At 42.2% G+C, this 26,008-nt stretch overlaps 3 protein-coding genes across 8 annotated transcripts; 2 read left to right on the top strand and 1 right to left on the bottom strand.

The window, feature by feature from the left end:
• fam83fb (family with sequence similarity 83 member Fb) lies at positions 1–8,388 on the top strand. Its single transcript, XM_058065572.2, has 5 exons — positions 1–673; positions 4,188–4,355; positions 5,941–6,062; positions 7,089–7,828; positions 8,148–8,388. Exons 1-5 carry the CDS (start codon positions 197–199, stop codon positions 8,192–8,194), a joined length of 1,554 nt encoding a protein of 517 aa, XP_057921555.2. The 5' UTR covers positions 1–196; the 3' UTR covers positions 8,195–8,388.
• Positions 7,998–25,784, bottom strand: cyth4b (cytohesin 4b). 5 transcript variants are annotated; one of them, XR_009128943.2, is made up of 14 exons: positions 16,976–17,053; positions 16,108–16,190; positions 15,965–16,035; positions 14,863–14,926; positions 13,732–13,850; positions 13,453–13,533; positions 12,996–13,108; positions 12,663–12,811; positions 11,060–11,171; positions 10,781–10,857; positions 10,641–10,712; positions 10,399–10,553; positions 10,161–10,302; positions 7,998–10,066 (listed from the first exon to the last, which is right to left on the bottom strand). XR_009128943.2 is itself a non-coding variant. In XM_058065921.2 (14 exons), the coding sequence occupies exons 3-14, from the start codon at positions 16,159–16,161 to the stop codon at positions 10,215–10,217; spliced, it is 1,155 nt and encodes a 384-aa protein (XP_057921904.2). In that variant the 5' UTR covers positions 16,162–16,190; positions 24,555–24,638; positions 24,838–25,784; the 3' UTR covers positions 8,001–10,214. The 5 variants fall into 5 exon arrangements, 4 of the variants coding, with proteins under 4 accessions (XP_057921636.2, XP_057921904.2, XP_078649680.1 ...); XM_058065921.2 differs by lacking the exon at positions 16,976–17,053 and adding exons at positions 24,555–24,638; positions 24,838–25,784 and having other exon boundaries at positions 8,001–10,302; XM_058065653.2 differs by having other exon boundaries at positions 8,000–10,302.
• Positions 18,534–25,784, top strand: LOC131124971 (ras-related C3 botulinum toxin substrate 2). 2 transcript variants are annotated; one of them, XR_013628141.1, is made up of 7 exons: positions 18,534–18,690; positions 22,115–22,186; positions 22,291–22,408; positions 22,917–22,979; positions 24,573–24,732; positions 24,794–24,938; positions 25,053–25,784. XR_013628141.1 is itself a non-coding variant. In XM_058066045.2 (7 exons), exons 1-6 carry the CDS (start codon positions 18,656–18,658, stop codon positions 24,932–24,934), a joined length of 579 nt encoding a protein of 192 aa, XP_057922028.2. In that variant the 5' UTR covers positions 18,536–18,655; the 3' UTR covers positions 24,935–24,938; positions 25,053–25,784. The 2 variants fall into 2 exon arrangements, 1 of the variants encoding a protein (XP_057922028.2); XM_058066045.2 differs by having other exon boundaries at positions 18,536–18,690; positions 24,804–24,938.
• Positions 25,785–26,008: the final 224 nt, after the last annotated feature.

A 26,008-nucleotide genomic window follows, 5' to 3' on the forward strand; every position in this document is an offset into this window, starting at 1 on the left:
GATAATCACAGGGTAGTATTGCTTGAAAATAGTTTTTATTTTAAATTCAGTCTGTCCTTGAAGGCATCATGTTACGTCCACGCCCCCTTACCGAGCAGGTAACTTTCCCGGCTGCAGTGACTCATCCACCGCCGCTTTCCGTCAAGTGGGACGAATACCTCCGGGCACTTGACAGCGACTTTGCCGGGCCGCAGCCATGGCCGAATCCCAACTTATGTGCATGGAGGACGGCCACATAGGGGCCCCGGTCCCGGAGACCAAACCGGAGTTCTACTACAGCGAAGAGCACCGCGCCGCCGTCGAGGAGCTCCTAAAGAACGGCGATGGCGCCTTCAAAATGCGCCTAAAGGAGGACAATACCAGGGACTTCCTGTCCGCCAGAGAGGTCAAAATATTGACTAGCACGTTCAAGCACTACGAGGAAATCGGCGAGGGGGACCACGCAGCAGCAGCGGTGGAATCAAACTCCATATCGTCCCCGGAGGACTCGGGGGTTCATTCCACCTACTGGCCCCAGATGTCGGACACGGAGGTGCCGCCTCTGGACATAGGCTGGCCCAGTTGGGGGTTCTTCAAGGGGGTGACCCGGGTGGCGGTCCACACGCATCCACCCAAAGACAACGGGCCCCATATTAAGGAAGTGGTGCGCAGACTCATACAGGGGGCCACCAAGGTGAGCTTTGTTTTTAACTTTTATCAGTTGTTCTACAAGGAGAAGGTGAGAAGATGAAAATATTATAATAATATATAAGCATCCCTTCTTCTCCCACTTTTAGGACACATGAGAATGCTAAATTCACATTTAATATAAATAAAGCTTTAGGATGGCCACAGCTTGACCCTGGAACAGATGAATCCATGACTTCCAATGGGAATAATAATGAGTGGCTTTTGTTGGATTTGAGAGTTTCTGCTTTATTGTGTCTCCATGGCACAATGGTGTGTTTGTACGTCCACCATCTGCCGTGCCGGTCCACGTCATGAAAGGCGCATTATGCCATATGAACAATAAAATAGTGTGCTGTTTGATTCCGCTCACATGTAATGACCATGATAGTTGGAGGCTTATAATTACCATGGTTACCTCTGCCAAGGAGCTTACTGTTTCTGCATGTTGGCTTTGTTTAGCTTTGTTTGAGTTGGACATATTGAATAAAGGGGTGTGTTCGAGGCCGAGGATGAACCTGGTATTTTGCATTTTGCCGAGGATGTGCATCCTGGACAGTTTTTGTGTTGTTTTGTTGTGTTCCGGGACCACCAATGCATAAAGGGGTCTACTTTTCCCACTGTTTATCTTACGTATATCTAGCAAGCGTGGCTTATTTCAAGGTGTACCAAGTAGTTCCAGGATGCAGCTTTATTAGTTTACACTAGTACAGGGGTCAGCAACCCACAGCTCCAGAGCTGGCTTCTTTCACAATGTAAAGTATTTTTTTTTAACACCCGAATGGGGGAAATACGCATTTTGGGGAAAAAAATATGACTTTCTGTAAGACCCTATACGAGCAATACTATTTGATCAACTCTGATTTATCTCCTCTGAACTACTTTGGTACCCCAAAATTCCCTCCAAATCTGGCAGTCAGAATATTGGGAGAGTCGGAATTTGCTCTGGATGTGAGCACGTCGCTGCACATTAAGGTTTAACCAAGATGATACTGTCATTACGCTAAGAGTTAGCTTCCATTACACTTCTATTTGTTGTATTCTGCTGTTAAAATTTGTTCCAATTAATAATAGCTTTCAAAAGTTGATAATATTCATTCATTTTCTACCGCTTATCCTCACGAGGGTCGCAAGGGGTGCTGGAGCCTATCCCAGCTGTCTTTGGACCAGAGGCGGGGTACACCCTGGACTGGTGGCCAGCCAATCACAGGGCACATATAGACAAACAACCATTCACACTCACATTCATACCTATGGACAATTTGGAGTCGCCAATTAACCTAGCATGTTTTTGGAATGTGGGAGGAAACCGGAGTACCCGGAGAAAACCTCCACACAAGCCACGTATACATGGACCCAAATATTCCAATATAAGTCCATTTGGGTTATTACGAAATACGGAGTTATTCCAACAAGTGAAAGAAAAACTCGAGGAAGTCGGTATCACGTAATATATATGTTTACGTTTTACTGGGCATGCCCCATTGACTATTCTGGTTGATTATAGCAGCGCATGTAGACATGCGATTGGAATATTCCTTTCCATGGATACCATTGCTTTCGGAAAGGTCATTCGGAAAGAGAAAAACTCATGTAAACATGGCTACAGAGATTGCAGTACAGTTTCATAGTAAAAGTACACCAATTATTGTGTTTATCAGTTTCTTTCAGCGCCCCTTTCCTGCTTGTATAATTAAATGAAGAATAAAAGAGGCAGTGAGGATATAAGTGATTAATACGTGATCACGCCTCCATTAAAAAGGTCCTCCAGTGCTTTTGTGTGTTTATACTTCCTGACTTTAATGTTTGCTCACCGAGTGGCACCGCTCCGCTGACTCATCCCTTCCTCCTGCTAGGCTCGGACCGGCCTGGGCTAGAACTGGGTCAGTGACAGGCTTGTTTTACTGACTGTTATTGCACAACTCGGACTCGGGACTTAATTAATGCTGGAAAAACTCCTTTCTTTCTTTCCTTCCCACTCTTCACCCCGATTACACTTTCTCCTCCAGATTGTTGTCTTCACGTCGGTTGCCAGAGATCTGACTCGGCACACTTGTAGAATTTCAAGTGGAGAGAGTGCCAGTGTGTTTTATGCGCCTGTGTACGTTTAACACGGACTCCGCCTTGTTTGCAGTCTTGGAGTTTTGCTCCAGTCTGAAAACTTCCATTCAAAGAAAGAAAGAAAGGAAAAGCCACTTCATTAGGTACACCATGTAGAGTCATCCAATATAAAATCCACATTGCACTTCCCATTATCATGTTTTTTTTGCAGAAATATACTAATAAATCATACAGTTTCTGTTTGTATTAGGAATATTATTAGTTGAAAAATATGCATAAGTAAGAACATTCCTTGTTTTTTTTCCTCTTAATTTTTTGGTTTTATTATTGTAGAATTACAGTTTATTTATTTCTTATTTCTTTCCTCTTGTAACTTTTCCTATCATAATTATGACTTTATTCCCATAATATTTGGACTTTATTCTCAGAATATTGGAACTTTTTCCCAACTTAATTTTCCAAAAATGTAAACTTTATTCTGTGTATCTCACAGTATTACAATTATCTAAACTTTATGCCACTAAAATTATATATATATATTTTTAATGACTTACACCTTAGGCTGCACAGTGGTCGAGTGGTTAGCAAGCAGACCTCACAGCTTGGAGACCAGGGTTCAATTCCACCCTCTGCCATCTCTAGTGTGGAGTTTGCATGTTTTCCCCGTGCATGCGTGGGTTTTCTCCGGGTACTCCGGTTTCCTCCCACATTCCAAAAAACATGCTAGGTTAATTAGCGACTTCAAATTGTCCATAGGTATGAATGTGAGTGTGAATGGTTGTTTGTCTATATGTGCCCTGTGATTGGCTGGCGACCAGTTCGGAAGACAGCTGGGATAGGCTCCAGCACCCCCGCTACCCTCGTGAGTGGCCCTCGCTGGAGAAAGCTTGGACATAGCATAGTTGGAGGCGTATTATCACGTGGTATTTTCTCACCAAGATGTTTTCTTAACACTTAACTTCCACAAGTCTGAGCTTGAATGTCGGTCTCTGCATTTTTTATGCTCAGTGCTAAAAAGTTCCCAAATGTCTCCATGCACGACTCAACACGCCGCAGGGCAGCCTGACAAAATAAAGCCATCGCTGATCTCACACGTCACCGTGTATACGAGCTTGCAACACACGCCTTTGGTGAACATCAGTGGAGCAGATAGCTCATCTTCAGTCCAATGCCACTATACCACTATACCACTATACCACTATACCACTATACCACTATACCACTATACCACTATACCACTATGATAGGTCGGTGGTAAACAACCAGTGTGGTGACTGGAATCGATTGGGAAATGGTTTGCAGAATTGGTAAACCATTCCCAGGAATCGTTTTCCCCATTCCCATCCCTAAAGTGAAATTCCCTCCAAAAAGTCCAACCAAAACCAAATTATACAAAAACCGAAGCACGCAACATTTTGACATAATGGTTGTTTCTTGCCTGTTTGTTTACTTCCTGCCAGGTGATCGCCATCGTCATGGACTTGCTCACTGACTTGCAGATCCTACAGGACCTGATGGACGCCGCCTGGCGCCGCGCGGTGCCCGTTTACATCCTGCTGGACAACCACGGCGTACCACACTTCCTGGACATGTGCTCCCGGCTGCAGATCGGCGCCCAGCACCTGCGGGTAAGACGACAAGGAATTCAGAAACAGTGTTAGTCACAGCATTTAATACTCCCTTAGTGAAGGGGGTGTCCAAACTGTACAGCAAGGGCTGTGTGTGTACGGGTTTGGATCCCCGGATGCAGAGGCGAGGACGCTCCAGATGAAAAAAAAATATTTTTATTTTAAAGGAATGTGCAGCAACAAAATACTCCGAGCAGGACGACTGTAAACAAGGAAGTAAAAACTACCTGATAGTCAGGAATTGTGTTGATGCCCATGCTGTGATCGTCCAGTAGCTCCGCCCACCTCATGGGGAATCAGACTCTGTAGCCAGACCAACACAGAGAGCAGTACTGGGTCCAGTAAAAAAAAGTAGTAGTAAAAGTAGTAGTAAAAAGTATAAGTATAATATAAAAGTAGGTAAAGCGGGGGTACACCCTGGACTGGTGGCCAGCCAATCACAGGGCACATATAGACAAACAACCATTCACACTCACATTCATACCTATGGACAATTTGGAGTCACCAATTAACCTAGCATGTTTTTGGAATGTGGGAGGAAACCGGAGTACCCGTAGAAAACATGCAAAAACATGCAAATGCCACACAGAGATGGCCGACGGTGAGATTGAGCTCGGGTCTCCTCGCTGTGAGGCCTGTGTGCTAACCACTCGTCCACCGTGCAGCCCACAAGAACATTTAAAAAAGCAAAAATGGAAAAATCTGCAATAATTTTACAAACATAAAGTCAAAATATTGTGAAAAATTGTGTAAGTTATTAAAAATATATACATAATTTTAGTGGCATAAAGTTTAAATAATTGTAATACTGTGAGATACAAATAAAAAGAATAAAGTTTAAATTTTTGGATATTATTAAAAAAAATCTGCAGTAATTTTACAAACAAAGTCAAAATATTATGTGAAAAAAGGTGTAAGTTATTAAAATTATATATATAATTTCAGTCATTCATTCATCTTCTATCGCTGGCCAAGGGTGGAATTGAACCCTGGTCTCCTTGCTGTGAGGTCTGCGCTGCTGTTGTTGATGTTGTCGTTATTAATTTGCACTTTATTTATTTTTGACAATTTGGAGTCGCTAATTAACCGAGTACCCGGAGAAAACTCCACATGGGATTGAACTCGGGTCTCCTAGCTGTGAGGCCTGTGTGCTAACCACTCGACCAACGTGCAGCCGATCATATTTTGTTATATTATTATTTTCCACATTGTATTACCACATTATCTTCATAAAATGGCACTTTTTTCCATTATAACAATTTAGTGGCAGAACAGGCTTGATTATTGGAGGGGGTAAACGTGTTTATAGGCGTTTGTGTGCAATCAACACCTGCTAATATTTGTGCAAAGACACTTCCTCATGCGACATAAGCGAAGGTGCACCTCGCCTCGTTCTTCCATAACACAGAAATGAAGGAAGCGGTGAGCTTAAATTCTGAAAAATGAAAACATTGTTTGGTCTTCCATGACTCTCAAAAGTGACGCGTGCACTTTGGAAAACCGCTTCGGTCAGCTACTTTGCATATTAAAATGTCTACCTTCTGTTTCACCAACCCCCACCCACTGTGACCCTCTGTGGCTGCAGAACATCCGAGCAAGAACGCTCACCGGAGTTGGCTTCAACCTGTCCTTCGGGAGACTTCCTGGTTCCATGTGTGCCAAGTACATGCTGGTGGACGGGGACAAGGTGGCGTTTGGATCCTACAGGTGGGCTCTACAATAATCTTTTGTGTATCTTTTTGTACATTCTTAAGTGTCATGCAAGTGTAATCCTGCTGATTGAGCACAAAGCAAATTGCAACAATGCAGCAAACACCCGGACCCCACCCAGCAGCGCCAACCGTGACTCGATATTCTAGTTCTTAAATGATGCTGTTATGATTGACAGCATCACGACTGGGTTGTGTGCCACGTGCCAAGTGCTTCCTCATGCGGGTTTCTGTTTTGATTTGTGATCTTCATCTGTAAGACGCCATGAGACATCATCCCGGGCTGCACGGCGGTTGAGTGGTTAGCATCACACTATTTCAACTTTCCTCTTGTAACTTTTCCTGTCATAATTTTGACTTTATTCCCATAATATTTGGACTTTATTCTCAGAATATTAGAACTTTTTCCCAAATTTTCCAAAAATTTTAACTTTATTCTTTGTTTTATTTGTATCTCACAGTATTATAATTATTTAAACTTTATGCCACTAAAATTATGTATATATTTTTAATAACTTACACAATTTTTCACACAATATTTTGACTTTATGTTTGTAAAATTACTGCAGATTTTTCCATTTTTGCTTTTTTAAATGTTCTTGTGGGCTGCATGGTGGTCGAGTGGTTAGCACGTAGGCCTCACAGCTAGGAGACCTGAGTTCAATCCCACCATCGGCCATCTCTGCATGTTCTCCCCGTGCATGCGTGGGTTTTCTCCGAGGACTCCAGTTTCCTCCCACATTCCAAAAACATGCTAGGTTAATTAGCGACTCCAAATTGTCCATAGGTATGAATGTGAGTGTGAATGGTTGTTTGTCTATATGTGCCCTGTGATTGGCTGGCCACCAGTCCAGGGTGTAGAAGACAGCTGGGATAGGCTCCAGCGCCCCCGCGACCCTCGTGAGGATAAGCGGTAGAAAATGAATGAATGAATATTATCCCGACATTTGGACATGAAGGTTCTTATCCAAATGAGGACTTCCAAAGGTTCTCGGTTCTCAAAGGTCTTGTGTCTTTCCGGTAGTTTCTCATGGGCCACGTCCCGCATGGATCGCAACATGATCACCGTGATGACGGGCCAGGTGGTGGAGTTCTTCGACCAGGACTTCCGCGAGCTCTATGCCATCTCGGAGAAGTTGGACCTTTTCAAGGAGTTCCACGTGAGCCCGCCGGTCACAAGGAGCGCCACGGTCCGTTCCAAAGTGGGCCCCAAAAGGCCCCCGTTGCCGGCCACCACATCGCGCTTCCAGGTCAGCTTGGGAGACTCCCGGAAGGAGGGCATCCAAGTGCCGGCCCACAAGTACTACAATCCCAAATACTACCTCCTGTTCCCGGATGTCCCGCACCCTCCCAGGTCTTTGCAGGGGCCGTCCAGGGGGCCGGATCTGTTACGGAACGCTGAGATGCTGGATCCGGGAACGCCGCAAGTCACCAGTAGCGAGAAGCTGGACCGCCTCAGTCCGCTGCCGTCGATGGCGCCCGAGGAGTTCTTCCAGAAGCCCAAAGGCGTTCCGCAGGAGAAGAAGAAACTGACGCTGAAGCAGAGGCTCTCCAAAAAACTGTCGTCCAGTAAGCTGTCCATCAACAGCCCCGCCAACAAGGCCGGCCACGCCCCCGTGGGATCCGCCGGCCACCTGGAGAGCGATGACAACTTCGAGGTGACGGTGAAGTCGCCTCCCAAGCTCAAACTACTCAAGAGGCCGTCGACACTGGGACCCAGGACCAACTCCGTACAGACGGTGGACTCCATGCAGGACACCATCAGTAAGTCTTTAGCAACACAGTGAGCCCTCTTTGGTCATACACAATCTTTGATGTATTTTCATCATTACAAACCCAGAGAAAATAAACAGTAAATAGTAGAATATATTAAATATACTAAATATTGTCATGTTTGTTTTTGTGTTTGTTGTGGAATCGTTGGGATATTTTGGCTAAATATAATAAATGACTCCATTTGGGTCAAAGGGAATGTTGAATCATTTCGGATGGCATCGCTCTAAACGAACTAATATCGTCTGTGAACGGAATTGTTATTAAAAGATATCATAATTAATATTTATTTCCTCTGTTTTGTCCACAGGTGTAAAGAGTCACCGTCGGAACAAACAGGTCTGCAAAGTGTCCTGAGGTCACGTCAAGGACGTCTTTTTAAAGATGATTACTGTTATTTTCATTTTCTAATGGTTTACAAGCACTAAAATCACTTTTTCCCCCAAAAAAGACTTGCTGCAGTGTCTCACAGGAAGTAGCGCTGACCTTTCATAAATCGATAAGTGCCTCCTACATTTGACACTCAGGAAAATAAATAACATTTATCAATTCATCAGTGTGACCATTTATGTGCCTTTTTTGATATCATGTTGAAGTTTGTAGTAAAGAATATTGTATACTTTGTTACAATCATCTCTCATATCACAGTTGTTCAGAAATTACCTAATAAATGATAAATTGTCTATTTTCAGTCAAAATATTCAATATGTGGTATTCTGGTCACTAGGTGGCAGTAATGATACAAAATAATTCTTTACATTAAATCACCTTAACACTGCATGAAGTCAGCCATCGCATCTACGTCATATTGTAAAAAAATGAAAATAAAATACTCCCATTTTGTGTGGAAGTGGTAAGTACAGTGATGTTCAAGATATCGCTTTAAGTGACGATGCTTGAGCAATGAGGAGGAGTATCACAACTGAATCAGACATTTTGATGAGCTGGTAAGCTGGAGACGAGGATCTGACAAATTCTGAGCCTGGTGACGTCATATTATGTAAATTACATGAGTACATTTACTTCCATCACAAAATTTGAATCATACCGAGGACTTTTCTCATTGACAGTATGCTATTATCTCTAACCATTCTCAAGCTACAACCTCTTGAAAAACTGGTGCCTAAAGGGTTAAGTTTCGACGTTAGCTCACCAGCTTGCTAGCTAGCCTGTCTGGAGGCCCTGCAGCATAAGAGTTGTGCAATGTGTTGTAAACAATGAATAATAGGAGTGGAAATGTGACTGTGGGCGTGTTAGTTCATGTCTACAGGGCTCTAATAATGTTGAAATCCGTATTTAGAAAATCATTATATGTTCTATGCGCCAACTTAACGAGGGACGACTGCACTACATTAAAAATTTAGTCAAAGGTGCGTTGCTGCCCTCTGGAGGCAAGACGCAGTAGTACAAGCTGACCGGCCGGTTAACAAGGGACAACTGCACTACATTAAAAATGAATTTAAACGTGCCTTGCTGTCCTCTGGTGGTAAGACGCAGTACTACAAGCTGTCCGGCCGGTTAACGAGGGACGACTGCATTACATTAAAAATGAATTCAAAGGTACGTTGCTGCCCTCTGGCGGTAAAACGCAGTAGTACAAGGTGACCGGCGGTTGTTAAGTCAGTTTCACGGTCACTTATGGGAACGCTTACAGTGGGTCTAAAATCTAGTGGGTCTTTGGTTTGACACTCAAGTGTCCTCCTGGGATTTTGATGGACCGGAACCAGACTGACATAGTGTTTATGATGTAGAATTAATTATGTAAAAATGTGAATGAAATACATTTAAAATGTAGTATCACATGCAGTAACCTTTTGTGGCCACTTGAGGGCAGAGTTCGTATGCCGTGGGAAGACAGTGATGCTTTTTTTGATAAGTGTTTTTTTATGTATTATTTTATTATTGTAGAATATAAAAATATTAAATTATTTTTGGAAAAAAAACAGTCTCCTTGATGAGGTAAGTGTTTTTTACAAACCTGTGAAGTACGTTTCCGTCTATGAAAAAACACGTTTGGTAATCCGTCATACAAAAGGAGGATGCTATCTTCACTGAGATATTATTAAGATGTTATTTCTGTCCTTGTCCTCCTGAAATGAAAGCAGAAGTCACATCAAGTGCGTTGAGCTCAGCGTAGGAGGAACAGGAAGCCATGAAGCTCCAGTCAGATCTGAACCTCTTTGAACCACCTTCCAAGCTTCAACCAAGTCCAGTTTCTTAAAGTCTCCTCTTCAAGGGTCCAAAAAGAAAAAGAATAAAAACTATTCAAAACCCGGAGGAGAAAACTCACAAACGTCTTCAGTGTCGCTGGCCAAGTTCTGACCCAAAGAAGGAGAACGTCCGCTGCCGTCTTCCGTTAAGCCAGGAAACCTCCATCTCAGTCCTGGTGGTTCTGGTTCTGCGTGATTAGCTTCTTCTTGCGTAGCGACACCAGGTCATAGAAGGGGTCCTTGGTGATGCTGGCCCTGGACCATGAGGGACAAGACGAAGAACGTGACCCTCAGAGGGTTTCTCCTAAAATCAGTCGGGTTCTTGTGGGGTTCTTCAAAAGCAATTCTTACCTGATGGCGGCGATCCAGGAGTCGCGTTCGTCTGCGCTGCTGGCACAGATGGCGTACGACTGATGCTTGCCCTCCACCACCCTGCCGTCCGTCTCCGTCTTGCACGCTTTGATCTTCTGTCCTCGGCTGTTAGGGTTGTACAGCTCCAGGCAGTACTAGACGATGACAGAACCAAATGAAATCAAAACTTGGCGTTTGCGGCTTCGTTTCTACCGTGACGTTCCGACGAACGAAGAGCTCACAGGCTTGCGGGGAAAGGGAACTTCTCGGACGCAGAGGTTCTCCAGCGGGATGATGCCTCGGGGCTCCTTGTCCTGCAAGGAGAAACAAACCATCAAGAGAGGGCTAGCTGGTTGGCGCTAACAGGAAGTGCGGTCCTCACGGTGGTGAACTCAAAGTAGTAGAGACAGCTGTCAGTCAGGATGAACCATCGCCTCTTCCACGTCTTCACTCGGCCTCCTGACGTCAAAAAGCACAGTACTCAATGCCATTGGAATACATATACTGATATACTATTATATGTCATTGTTATGCAATATAGATATGGAACCAATGAACAGTGAAGCCTGCATAGTCGCCAGGTGCATGATGGGATACAACAAGAGTATTGATCCTTGTCTTCATGGAGGAAAATTAACATAAATTATTGATTTTTTTTTACCAAGTTTAAGCAGCCATCCTTCCCTGTCAGGGTTGAAGAACGTGTGAGTGAGGTCGTTCCCGTCGTCTTCCGGAATTTTAAAAGGCTCATTCCGGATGCTGTCGTATAGTTTCTGAGGATTTCAAAAATAAATAAAGTGCAAATTAATAACGACAACAACAACAGTGCACAGCTAAGAGACCCGAGTTCAATTCCACACTCGGCCATCTCTGTGTGGAGTTTGCATGTTCTCCCTGTGCATGTGTGGGTTTTCTCCGGGTACTCCGGTTTCCTCCCACATTCCAAAAACATGCTAGGCTAACTGGCGACTCCAAATTGTCCATAGGTATGAATGTGAGTGTGAATGGTTGTTTGTCTATATGTGCCCTGTGATTGGCTGGCCACCAGTCCAGGGTGTACCCTGCCTCTCGCCCGAAGAAGACAGCTGGGATAGGCTCCAGCACCACCCCGCGACCCTTGTGAGGATAAGCGATAGAAAATGAATGAATGTTTACTATATTAGGTGACTATAGGGGTGTTATTTCATGTCTAGAGGGCTCTAATAGTGTTAACAGCCACATTTGGAAGGTCGTAACCAGGTTTTCTATGCTGTCACCATGAAAATATCCACATTTATGAATAAGGAATCCCACTTTACGAAAATACTTTATGTGTCCCCCGTGATTGGCTGGCCACCAGTCCAGGGTGTACCCCGCCTCTCGCCCGAAGAAGACAGCTGGGATAGGCTCCAGCACCCCCGCGACCCTCGTGAGGATAAGCGGTAGAAAATGAATGAATGTTTACGATATTAGGTGACTATTAAGGTGACTATAGGGGTGTTATTTCATGTCTAGAGGGCTCTAATAGTGTTAACAGCCACATTTGGAAGGTCGTAACCAGGATTTCTATGCTGTCACCATGAAAATATCCACAATATCCACTATACGGGAATACTTTATGTGCCCTGTGAATGGCTGGCCATCAGTCCAGGGTGTACCCCGCCTCTCACCCGAAAACAGCTGGGATAGGCTCCAGCACCCCGCCGCGACCCTTGTGAGGATAAGCGGTAGAAAATAAATGAATGTTTACGATATTAGGTGACTTTTAAGGTGACTATAGGGGTGTTATTTCATGTCTAGAGGGCTCTAATAGTGTTAACAGCCATATTTAGAAGGTCGTAACCAGGTTTTCTATGCTGTCACCATGAAAATATCCACATTTATGAATAAGGAATCCCACTTTACGGGAATACTTTATGTGCCCTGTGATTGGCTGGCCACCAGTCCAGGGTGTACCCCGCCTCTCGCCCGAAGAAGACAGCTGGGATAGGCTCCAGCACCACTCAGCGACCCTTGTGAGGATAAGCGTTAGAAAATGAATGAATGTTTATGATATTAGGTGACTATTAAGGTGACTATAGGGGTGTTATTTCATGTCTAGAGGGCTCTAATAGTGTTAACAGCCATATTTAGAAGAGATAGGCTCCAGCACTCCCATAACCCTCGTGACGATAAGCGGTAGAAAATGAATGAATGAATGAACAACAACAGCGTTCCTAATCATGCGTCATGTTTTCGGATGGCGTCTAGCGTTCCTAATGATGACGCGTGTCGTCCGTGGTTACCGAGAGCAGGTCGCGGGGGAGGTCCTCGCCGTTGTTGATGCCTCTGTTCATGGAGACGAAGCGCTCCAGCGTGGTCTTGTCCTTCACGCTGGGGTTGTGCAGGCTGGTGTTCAACATGATGATGGCGAAGGACAGGATGTAGCAGGTGTCTGTCAGTCAGACAGGAAGTGCCTTTAGCAATGACATCATGCCCCCCCCCCACCCCAGCACGTAGAAACGAGAAGTGAAAGTCCAACAGGAAGACGCTCTGACTCAATGGGAGCTTGGACTAGATCATTTCATTCGTCACGAGTTACATTCGAGGCGTTTCGGTCGATTATACGTCGAGCTCACCGGTGGACTGGAAGACGTTGACGTTGCAATCGCAGTAGCGTCCGGCAAAAGCCTCCATCATGCGGTCGATCTTCTGGGCCTCGCCGGGCAGACGAAAACTCCACAGGAACTGTCTGTCATGTGACCAGAGGGCGGGGTCAAACACATTATCTCTTCTTCCTGTTCTGGAAGTGACCACCCTGTGTCCACCAATCAACACACGCCTCTGAGTCTAGCTCCGCCCCTTCATAAGCGTGCAAATCGGGATGTATGCTAAGGTTTGGAGAGACGTATGTAGTGGTTCCAACTTGGCTTTTGTGTTAAGACTACAGTCTACACAGATGTAATGCAGGCTTCGCTACACATACTAAAATAAGGTTCTGCCAACTATCCATCAGATGTTTTCTTCAGCAAATAGAAAGCTACGTTACGTTGTTGGACAAGAGTTACATAAAAGCGCTTCTTGGGGAGTCCTGACCTGAGTGCCTGGACCAGGTTGAGGTCCGAGAACTCGTGAAGTTCCACGAAGGCCTTCAAGGTCTGCAGGTGGAGCTCGTCTCTGAGGAAAAAGCAGAAGTCCGGTTGAGCTTGACCGAGACTTTTGGTTTTGGTTTTGGTCTGGTCCGCCTTCTCTCCTGGTCCTTATCTTAACAGGCCAATGATGTTCGATTATCTACCAAAGCGCTAGGTGTTACAACCATGACTCTGATTGACTAGCTGTTTAGCTTCCTGTTTAGTAGTAGTAGTAATTCCTCACCTTTCTCCCAGGAAGTCTCCAATGGCCGTCTTGTTGAGTCCCTCCTCCTTGTACAGGAACTCTGCGATGCATTGGGCGTTTTTGTCCAGCAGCTTGTTGTCCAGCAGGTACTTTATACCCTGAACACACACACAGCAAACCAGTCACATGACATCCATTCATTTTTTTACCGCTTATCCTCACGAGGGTCGCGGGGGATGCTGGAGCCTATCCCAGCTGTCTTCGGGCAAGAGACTGGTGGCCAGCCAATCACAAGGCACATATAGACAAACAACCATTCACACTCACATTCATACCTATGGACAATTTGGAGTCGCCAATTAGCCGAGCATGTTTTTGGAATGTGGGAGGAAACCGGAGTACCCGGAGAAAACCCACGCATGCAAACTCGGGGAGAACATGCAAACTCCACACAGAAATGGCTGATGGTGGAATTGAACCCCGATCTCCTAGCTGTGAGGTCCACTCAATACCACTCATGGTATTGCTAACACAATATTTATTAATTCATTCATTTTCTACCGCTTATCCTCACGAGGGTCGCTGTTTACCACCTTCAAACATGATTAGAGCCCTCTAGACATGAAATAACACCCCTATATTTATATTCATTGATTCATTTTCTACCGCTTATGCTCACAAGGGTTATGGGGGGTGCTGGAGCCTATCCCAGCTGTCTTCGGGCGAGAGGCGGGGTACTCGACTGTTATGTTGGGTTGAGACACACAAGCACCAGACGCCACCAGTAGAAGACTTGGATGGAGTTTTCTATCGCTTTTCCTCAATATTGGGTCATTCTGCTCATTCATTTCTGTACTTTGGTGTGTTTTTTCCATAGAACAACGGCATGAGCAGAGTGAGCCCTCTTCTCAGTCATATAGTCTCGGTTTGTCATGGTGGTAATATCGTAGAAATTAAATCAATGTTAAAATGTTAAAACCCAATCTCGTGTATCGTATTTACATTGTTGGCGGACAGCTTTACTTTCACCCTGGGTTCAATGCTCACGTGGCGTATTGTTTCCGTCAAACATTATCAGCAGACTAGAGGAAACCGCACAAGCTCTTGACGCGTTTAAACAGGAAGTCATCGCTCGATTTGGAACAACAACAGAAACTTGTTCCATCTCACCTTCTTGGGGTCCATGTTGAACTTCTTCTTGCCGTTGTAGAACTGCTTCCTCCCCATGGTCCTGCTTACAGGAAACATCGCCAGAAGTTGTTTGTCGAGACAACAGGCAAAATAATAATAACAATAACAACACGGGATAGTGCTGTAGCCATAACCCCCTTTGTCACTTCCTGTCCACCACCCATTTAGTGCAACACAGACAAGCTTTATGTCAGAAATTGACTATGTTCTGTGATGATAAGACTTATTTATTTCATGTTATGTCTACTCATGTTATGAGTAACTGGACTGTAAAGGTGACTATAGGGGTGCTATTGCATGTATAGAGGGCTCTAATGTTAAAAAAAAAACATATTTAGAAGGTGGGAAACAGGTATATTCTATGCCATAACTACAAAAATATGGCATTAAAAAAATGAATCCTACTTCATAGTCAGGTCTGGAGCCATTTATATGATTTCAGGGAAGAACAAAATTTGAAACACTTATATGCTAGGACTACGTTAAAAAGCCATAGCATTTCAGTATGTGGAATCAAACTATGGAATGGATTGAGTAATATCTAATATATATCACTATATTGACAGTTACTATGGTACCCATTATGTCATTGTATGGTCATATCACCTCGTACTTTGGTACGTGGCAAAAAATTAAATTAAATTAAATTAAATTAAATTAAATTAAATTAAATTAAATTAAATTAAATTAAATTAAATTAAATTAAATTAAATTAAATTAAATTAAATTAAATTAAATTAAATTAAATTAAATTAAATTAAATTAAATTAAATTAAATTAAATTAAATTAGGAAGGCAGGATTTAATAAGCTTTGCTTCTTCCTACTCCTTTTGGACATGTGGAACTGTGAACTGATTATGGGATGCATTCAATTGTAATCTGATGCATGTTCAAATGAAATAAAACCATTACCATTACCATTTAACTGTGATAAAAAAGGGATTGCTGATTGCTGATTGTCTGAGTCCATTTGTGTCCAAACGTGTGTCCAAACGTGTGTCCAAACGTGTGTCCAAATCTTGTGTCCAAATCTTTGCAATGACACCGCCTCAGTGATCCAAGACTTGAACCAGGACTCACCTTTCCTCATCTTCGGCCGACTCAAACCTGAGCACCTCGGCCATGACGCTGTCGATCTGCAGTTTCAGCTTCTGCACAGAAAACTCACAACTGGAGTCTTTGTCTTGTCTTGGAATGTGTGGACGACGTGACGGATGCCGTACCTGGATGTCGTCCAGAAGTTCTTTCTTGTACATCCTGATGCTCTCCAGCTCCATCTTCTCATCTGCCGTGAAGTCTGACAGAACTGCAACACAACAAGACCGGTGTCACGTGGAGGAAAGTTGGTCATTTGGAGGAGAAACACAAGCTTCTAACTCTGTGGGACGACTTCCATGTTTACTGTCAGGACCATCCTGGAATAGTCAAGACTATTCCCGTTCTCTAGCTATCCCAATGCGCTAGCCCGTATGCAAACACCTGATCAGGCGTGTGTCTCTGACTTCACTTCCTGTTCAGTCTGAAACATCTCCGTGTTCTTTAGTAAGCTCTACTTAGTCTCATCACGCCGCCGCACTTCCTCTTTGCACACGTTCGCATGTAAACGACAACACGCCAGCTCCACACCCTTCCTGTGCGACACTTGTGCAACAAGCGAGCTCACACACACACGAACACACACACACACACACAATAAGTCATCTAAAATGTGAAGTCGATACATGATGGGAAAAGAAGAAGCATTTAAAGAGCGACCATGTGGAAGAAATGAAATGTACACAGAAACACGGATTTATAAACCTTGGCTTATTTGGAGATGCATGACATCAAGACGTATGGATGTCACCTACACAAAGTCACATGACAACATTATATTAAGTAATCTAAAATGCAAATATATTATTTTTCTCATTTTATTATTATTATTATTATTATTAACACTTAACATGTCTCCAATCACAATGACATGTCTAAATACTCAAAATCACACATAAAAGTGACTATTACTAGAAGAAAAAAATACAAAAATAGAAGAAAAAGACCCCCACATAAATAATAATAATAACAAAAACATGAAAAAATGAGTCTTACCCATTTGGCAGTCAGTCATGAGATCCAACCACAAAAGAAGACTGTCAAAGTAAAGGTCTAAAGTGGCCTGTGAGGTGGCAGCATCAGCACATTAAATCTCCTCTAGCCACGCCTCCTTCCACTCAGTATCACTTCATCCTTTTTTACTTAAAAAAAAAAAACCCTTCAAAATAAAATATTCACTACTAATCATTCATTGCGGTGGTAATACTTTGATAAGATGACACTGTAGGTTGCTTTAAATCACGCATCATTATTTCTGTTATTATTATGTAAGTGTCAGCTCACACGCACGTTGACCTGGCCACTTCCAGTTACGCCAACCAAAGGTAACGTCCTGTCCCGACCCCGCAGGAAGTGTCGAAAGGCTGCATTGTCGTCACGACTTTAGCTCAAGCATTCAATCTTGAATGTGCAACACTTCCAAATATTAATATCTTCATTTAGCGTGTACCTGAAATGAACAATGGCCTTCATTTTGAAAATGTGTGAGCTCATCGGGGGTACGCTGGAGCCTATCCCTATTATGACAATACTAGCCTATTATGCTAGTATTAGAAATGCTCCCATGCTAATGTTAAGCTGCTACCAATGCTAACGTGCTAATGTGAGCATGTTAACAGAAGTGTTTATATAAGTGCTTAGTTATGAAAATGGCTACAAATAATATTATGCTAGTATTAGCATGTTAGCAATGCTAACATTCTAACATTAATAAGTTTAACACCTAGCATAATAGTGGTTAAGTGTTTATTTAAGTGCCTAGCTATATGAAAATGGCTAGAAATGCTACCATGCTAATGTTAAGATGCTACCAATGCTAATGTGCTAATGTTAACAGAAATGTTTAAGTGCTTAGTTATTAAAATTTCTACAAATAATATTATGCTAGTATTAGCATGTTAGCAATGCTAACATTCTAACGTTAATAAGTTTAACACCGAGCACAATAGTGGTAAGTGTTTATGTAAGTGCCTAGCTATATGAAAATGGCTAGAAATGCTCCCATGCTAATGTTAAGCTGCTACCAATGCTAACGTGCTAATGTGAGCATGCTTAGTTATGAAAATGGCTACAAATAATATTATGCTAGTATTAGCATGTTAACAATGCCAACATTCTAACGTTAATAAGTTTAACACCGAGCATAATAGTGGTAAGTGTTTATGTAAGTGCCTAGCTATATGAAAATGGCTAGAAATGTTACCATGCTAATGTTAAGCTGCTGCCAATGCTAACGTGCTAATGTGAGCATGTTAACAGAGGTGTTTATATAAGTGCTTAGTTATGAACTGGTAGGCAGCCAATAGCAGGGCATATACTGTATAAAATATTTAATATAGAATAATAATATCAACAAAAATGTAAAAAAAAGAAATTTTTGAATAACAATTACCATTATTTCATAAAATATGTATGTCAAATTAAAAGAAACAAAACCACATGCATTTAGTAAATACATAGGAGGAAGTGACTGCAACACCTTCATGAGGAATGTAGTGCACTTTACCACAATGCATTGACACACACACACACACACACACACACACACACACATACACACACACACAGCAGAAGTAGGAAGAGTGTGTGTGTTACAATTTCCAGTGGCCTCACATACGTAGATCTGCGTCTCGGAGTGTGTGTGCAGTGTGTGTGAGCAGTGCCGAGTGGAGCAGGATGCAGGCCATCAAGTGTGTGGTTGTGGGAGACGGGTACGCCTTTAACTTTCTTTACTTTCTACTTATGTCATAAAACCATTTGAAACATAAGAACGTGCAGTTGGCGAGCGGGAGCGACTTCCGCTGTGATGTGTCGTGTGAGCGAGGTGAGGTGTCCGAAGATGAAGAAAAAGAAGCTAAAAACTAAACGGCTTTTCTATGGAAAAGCACTCGTAGGCCACCGTCTACCACCGTCGTTCCCACCATATTGAGGTTTACACCTGCATTTATTTTAGACGTATGCTAACATTAGCATGCTAACACCTAGCATAATAGAAGTGTTTATATAAGTTCTTGGTGCCTCGCTATATGAAAATGGCTAAAAATGCTACCATGCTAATGTTAAGCTGCTGCCAATGCTAACGTGCTAATGTGACCATGTTAACAGAAATATTTATATTTTAGACATATGCTAACATTAGCATGCTAACACCTAGCATAATAGAAGTGTTTATATAAGTGCTTGGTAATGAAAATGGCTACAAATAATATTATGCTAGTATTAGCATGTTAGCAATACTAACATTCTAACATTAATACGTTTAACACCTAGAATAATAGTGGTGTTTATGTAAGTGCCTAGCTATATGAAAATGGCTAGAAATGCTACCATGCTAATGTTAAGATGCTACCAAAGCTAATGTGCTAATGTTAACAGAAATGTTTATATAAGTGCTTAGTTATGAAAATGGCTACAAATAATATTATGCTAGTATTAGCATGTTAGCAATGCTAGCATTCTAACGTTAATAAGGTTAACACCTAGCAATATTGGTTGTTGTAAGTGCCTAGTGTAAGTGCCTAGTGTTTATGTAAGTGCCTAGCTATATGAAAATGGCTAGAAATGCTACCCTGCTAATGTTAAGATGCTACCAAAGCTAACGTGCTAATGTGAGCATGTTAACAGAAGTGTTTATATAAGTGCTTAGTTATGAAAATGGCTACAAATAATATTATGCTAGTATTAGCATGTTAGCAATGCTAACATTCTAACGTTAATAAGTTTAACACCTAGCATAATAGTGGTTAAGTGTTTATTTAAGTGCCTAGCTACATGAAAATGGCTAGAAATGCTACCATGCTAATGTTGAAATGCTACCAATGGTAACGTGCTAATGTGAGCATTGTGTTTATACATGTGTGTACTTGTGAAAATAGTAAAAAATGCTAGTATCCTTTAGCATTTTTAGTATCCTTTGAACAACAACGTCGCTGTACTACGCTGTCAACTTTTAGTCAAATCAAATCTATGAACGCTTGAATTAAACGCGGCTTAATTCTTAAGTCTTAAGCAAACATTTTGCCCAACCGCATGCTTCTAACTTGGTGAGAAATGGGGCCATCATGACGGAAGTTGTGAAGCAGAAGTGGCGCAGATGAGTAAACACGAACAGGTTTCACTCTGGTTCAGCCTCCACGCAGCCTCGCAAGGCAAAGCCTTTCCACCCAGGCCAACTAAATGTGAAGTCAATTGGGATTTCTTTGTTAATTAGCGAGCTACTTCCTGCTTGATGGAGAAAGACAGCCAATAGACATGCTGGATTCCTGGACCGTACCACTCCGCTGTAAAAATGTTTATCTACTCGTTTGACATAGACCTCATTCTAACATCCTGTGTGGTGGTTACAGAAGATGAGACGCAACAACACATCCCCATGAAGAGATCATATGTGATGCTTTAAATCCACCCACTTCCTGTTTTCTCCAACACTTCCTTATTTCTGATTCACACGCGTACCGACACACGTGCTGGCACTGACTCTGTTTATTTTACCAAAGATATAGTGAAATATGAAAGGAAGTAACATGTAGATATGCAAGCATGTTCTATGGTATATATTTCAAAAAAAATCATATAACACTCAGCTTTGTCATATAAGTGAAAAATCCTAGTAGTACCAACTTCATTTTTTACCATATATTTTTTCGTTCCGAATATTTCAATTTTTTGTCCTCTTAATATTTTGGCTTCCCCACTGTATGTGACAAAAATAACATTATTTTTCATAATTGTCCTCATTATTTCTCATCTTCCTTTAATATATAGAGAGGAGTTTTATTTTTGTAAAATTGCAACTTTTTCTTGTAATATTTTGACTTTACTCTCATACAATTACAGATATTTTGAAAAAATATATAAATGTATAAATCACGCTGTTTCATGGTTGAATACGACCTACTGTTTGTCAAAATTATATGTGTATTGAAGCAAATGTACATATTTCTTTCATAAATTATGCATTTTGAAGCGTAAAAATGGCTACATGAAGTAAAATACAAATATGCGGCATTCAGAAGATACATTCAAAGAGGTTGTGATATATGTAGTACTCTACAATAGTCACTAGGTGTCAGTAATGTTACATTGATGAGACAATAGCCACTGCTATTGTTTAGCTAATACTAGCATAATATTATTTGTAGCCGTTTTCATAACTAAGCACTTATATAAACATTTCTGTTAACATTAGCACATTAGCATTGGTAGCATCTTAACATTAGCATGGTAGCATTTCTTGCCATTTTCATGTAGCTAGGCACTTAAATAAACGCTTAACCACTATTATGCTAGGTGTTAAACTTATTAACATTAGAATGTTAGCATTGCTAACATGCTAATACTAGCATAATATTATTTGTAGCCATTTTCATAACTAAGCACTTATATAAACATTTCTGTTAACATTAGCACGTTAGCATTGGTAGCATCTTAACATTAGCATGGTAGCATTTCTAGCCATTTTCATGTAGCTAGGCACTTAAATAAACACTTAACCACTATTATGCCAGGTGTTAAACTTATTAACATTAGAATGTTAGCATTGCTAACATGCTAATACTAGCATAATATTATTTGTAGCCATTTTCATAACTAAGCACTTATATAAACATTTCTGTTAACATTAGCACATTAGCATTGGTAGTATCTTAACATTAGCATGGTAGCATTTCTAGACATTTTCATATAGCTAGGCACTTAAATAAACACTTAACCATTATGCTAGGTGTTAAACTTATTAACATCAGAATGTTAGCATTGCTAACATGCTAATACTAGCATAATATTATTTGTAGCCATTTTCATAACTAAGCAATTATATAAACACTTCTGTTAACATGCTTACATTAGCATGTTAGCATTGGCAGCAGCTTAATATTAGCATGGTAGCATTTCTAGCCATTTTCCAATAGCGAGGCACTTACATAAACACCACTATTATTCTAGGTGTTAAACTTATTAATGTTAGAATGTTTGCATTGCTAACATGCTAATACTAGCATAATATTATTTCCTGTTTGGAAGTAAAAAAAAGGAACATCTTCTTGTATGATGTCTACTACTACTGTATATTGGGTAGTAGAGTACAATATGTAGTATATATTATGTTCACTTTTTGTCTTTGTGTGTGTGTTTTAGGGCTGTTGGGAAAACATGTCTTCTCATCAGCTACACAACCAACGCCTTCCCTGGTGAATACATTCCAACAGTGTGAGCACACACACACACACACACACACACAGCTGTTGCTACGTTGTGCGTCCAACTGTGTTGATCGGAATGACACGCATACCCAATCAATCATGTTCTTCTAGTTTTGACAACTACTCGGCCAACGTGATGGTGGACAGCAAGCCGGTCAATCTGGGCCTCTGGGACACGGCCGGACAGGAGGACTACGACAGGCTCCGCCCCCTGTCCTACCCCCAGACGGTACTCACACACAAAGAAACAAACCTGTTATTATACGGCATGTCATTCAAAAGTGGTGTTTGTCTCCATGGTAACCAGCGAGGAGTTAGAATGCCATGCATTATTGCTCTCAATTTAACGAGCGTGGTCGCTATGGAAACCGCTTGACGTAAGCGCGATTTCGAAGTGCTCTCCAGGCGTTTGGATGCGGTGGGCAGCACGAATGAAGCACAGAACATTTCTCGATGTAATTTTGTTTTTAGTTATATTAATATAGATCCAGCCAGCAGGGGGCATATTTTCACGGGTTGCAGTCATGTACTGATCATGGCGTTACCCTCAATGTAGCATCATCCACGGGTTAGCCATGGCGCTGATAACGCCTTGTGCCACCTAGAGGCCAACTTGGGTTAATTCCGTTTGAAGTCAATTTAGTTTCGACAAAGCAAAATTGGAAAAAATAATCAATCAAACTTGCTTGAATATTCTAATAGCATATTTTTATGTGTTTGTTTTTTTTTGTGTCCAGGATGTGTTTCTGATTTGTTTTTCCCTGGTGAGTCCGGCGTCGCACGAGAATGTCCGAGCAAAGGTGAGTTTTGTTTACAAACTTCTTTTGATTTTTCTTTTGTTGACGTTTGTGTCACAGGAGAGTCCTTGCCTCCCCTGGACTAAAATGGTAGCATCCACATCACGTAGGCTGCTAGTAAACATTCAACATGTTCCACGAAATTTTCGGATTTTATATTATTTTTTGCGGCTGCACGGTGATCGAGTGGTTAGCACGCAGCTAGGAGACCAGGGTTCAATTCCACCCTCGGCCATCTCTGTGTGGATTTTGCATGTTCTCCCCGTGCATGCGTGGGTTTTCTCCGGGTACTCCGGTTTACTCCCACATTCCAAAAACATGCTAGGTTAATTAGCGACTCCAAATTGTCCATAGGTATGAATGTGAGTGTGAATGGTTGTTTGTCTATATGTGCCCTGTGATTGGCTGGCCACCAGTCCAGGGTGTACCCTGCCTCTCGCCTGAAGACAGCTGGGATAGGTTCCAGCACCCCCGTGACCCTCCTGAGGATAAGCGGTAGAAAATGAATGAATGAGTATTAATATAGGGGTGTTATTTCATGTCTAGAGGGCTCTAATCATGTTTGAATGTGGTAAACAGCGACCCTCCTGAGGATAAGCGGTAGAAAATGAATTAATGAGTATAAATATAGGGGTGTTATTTCATATCTAGAGGGCTCTAATCATGTTTGAAGGTGGTAAACAGCGACCCTCATGAGGATAAGTGGTAGAAAATGAATGAATGAGTATAAATATAGGGGTGTTATTTCATGTCTGAAGGGCTCTAATCATTGTTTTGCATGATCACAAAACTAAATTGGAATCAAAAATTATATTTAATTAATCCACATGCACTCCGATTTCCTCCCACATTCCAAAAACATGCTAGGTTAATTAGCGACTCCAAATTGTCCATAGGTATGAATGTGAGTGTGAATGGTTGTTTGTCTATATGTGCCCTGTGATTGGCTGGCCACCAGTCCAGGGTGTACCCCGCCTCTCGCCCGAAGACAGCTGGGATAGGCTCCAGCATGCCCGTGACCCTCGTGAGGATAAGCGGTAGAAAATGAGTGAATATTCTTTTTTGCTATTTTAATCCCAGCGGAACCTTCCCTCCCTTGAGAAAGAATAAAAGATGGTACGGTCCATCATCTGTCATTGTCCATGAATCAGGAAGTAGCAAAGTAGCAAACATCTACAGTTAAAAAAAAAAGTTTTTACTCTTTTTGATGTTTTCTAAGCTTGTACAGCTAGCAGCTTGTACCCGGGCACGCCCATATAAGGAAGTCGCCGTCTGGACAGAGCCTGGTTCATGAACCAGGAAGCAGCCTGCTAGCTAACAAACATATGAACAAGCAGGAACTAGTTTTCCGACTCATTCTTTAAGTTTAAAAAAATAAAAATGCAAAGGACAGTGGAGTGGGCAGCATCGACGCGAGTCCACTTCTCCACGTTCCCAATCAATCAATCAATCAATGACGTGGAGGCAGCCGAGCGTACAAATGTCAAGCAAATCAAAGCGTTAAGTAACCATGCACGGCATCCCGCCTCCATCCATCAGCAGTCACCAGCTACTTACCAACCAACTACTCCTACTCACCTCTTTTCCCCGCATCAGTGGTACCCGGAGGTGCGCCACCACTGCCCGTCCACCCCCATCATCCTGGTTGGCACCAAGCTGGACCTGAGGGACGAGAAGGACACCATCGACAAGCTGAAGGAGAAGAAACTGTCGCCCATCACGTACCCGCAAGGCCTCGCTCTGGCCAAGGAGATCGGTAACCAAATCCAACGTTTTGCTCGTTTCCTGTCGCTGTCCGAATACTTTTGTCCATACAGTGTGTCCCAGATGCAGTGAAGTACCTGGAGTGTTCAGCGCTCACCCAGAGAGGTCTGAAGACGGTGTTTGATGAAGCCATCAGAGCGGTCCTCATTCCTCAGACGCCCAAAGCCAAGAAGAAGGCGTGTCTCCTGCTCTGAGGAGGTAAAAGCTCAAAATGGACGTTAGCAACACTAGCGTAGCTACTTGAGCAAAAAGTGCTGACATTACAGTTGAAACGATCCGACTGACTAGCGAAGCCTGTCTGTTTTCAACTAGAACATTCCAGATGTGCCAGAAGAATTTCGACAAACATGAGCTGCGTTTGACGTCTCAACTGGAAAAGCAAGATATTCAATTCGCCCGTCAACGTCCCAATACTTTTGTTGATGTCCCTTATTAACGTCAAAAAGTCCAAATCCAAGTGGACGCCATGTTGACAGATTCCTAACGCCCAAAGCTGTATTTGGATCAAATGAATGATGAATGTGTTATTTGCTGTGATTAAAATACGGGAACCGATAATTCCTGTGCTTCATCATCATTAGCGTTATCGTCCCCGTCATCATCATCATCATCATCATCATGAGATGCGAGATGAATGAGCGCAGCCGCCGTCTCATTCATCTCAATGTATTTTTGCTACCTGCCTGCAGCACCGCTGATCACCAGCTAGCGGATTAATCGCAGTCATTAGCATTGTTTGTGAAAACAAATTAACCCAAGACCGGCTTTGTTGTCTTAGAAGCTCAAGGGACGTTTTCAGGAACACTTGCACACTCGGAGGCAGACGTGTCCAAAGTCCCGTGGCTTTATTTTTATCAGGCTGCAACATATGGTAGAATGGATGGAATAATATATGGAATACTATAAAGGTTGAAGGCCGCACTAAAAGGACAAAAAAATGTACCAGAGAGAAAGTTAGTATTGCATAATATTCATATGTTGAATTAGTGTGTTTAACCAACGCATTAGAGCGCCACCCACTGTCAGGATGACCTACATGATTAGCAGCCAAGTCATTCTTTTATTCTTTCTTTAAGCTCTTGAGCTGAAATGGCATTTTAAAAGCTAAAATAGTGTTATTGTTCAAAGGTACTCTTTTATGTGCGTTATTATTTTTCATATGCAGTAAAGTCTCGTTATATCGATATTCTCGGGAGTCGGAAAAAATACCGATATAACCGGACTATCCATATATCCGATCCTGCGCCGAACTGCATTAAAAGTGGGCG

This window comes from Doryrhamphus excisus, linkage group LG9 (assembly GCF_037039965.1).
Source record: "Doryrhamphus excisus strain RoL-2023G ecotype Guam linkage group LG9, RoL_Dexc_Guam_v1.1, whole genome shotgun sequence".
In the NCBI taxonomy this organism is placed as follows: Eukaryota; Metazoa; Chordata; class Actinopteri; order Syngnathiformes; family Syngnathidae; genus Doryrhamphus; species Doryrhamphus excisus.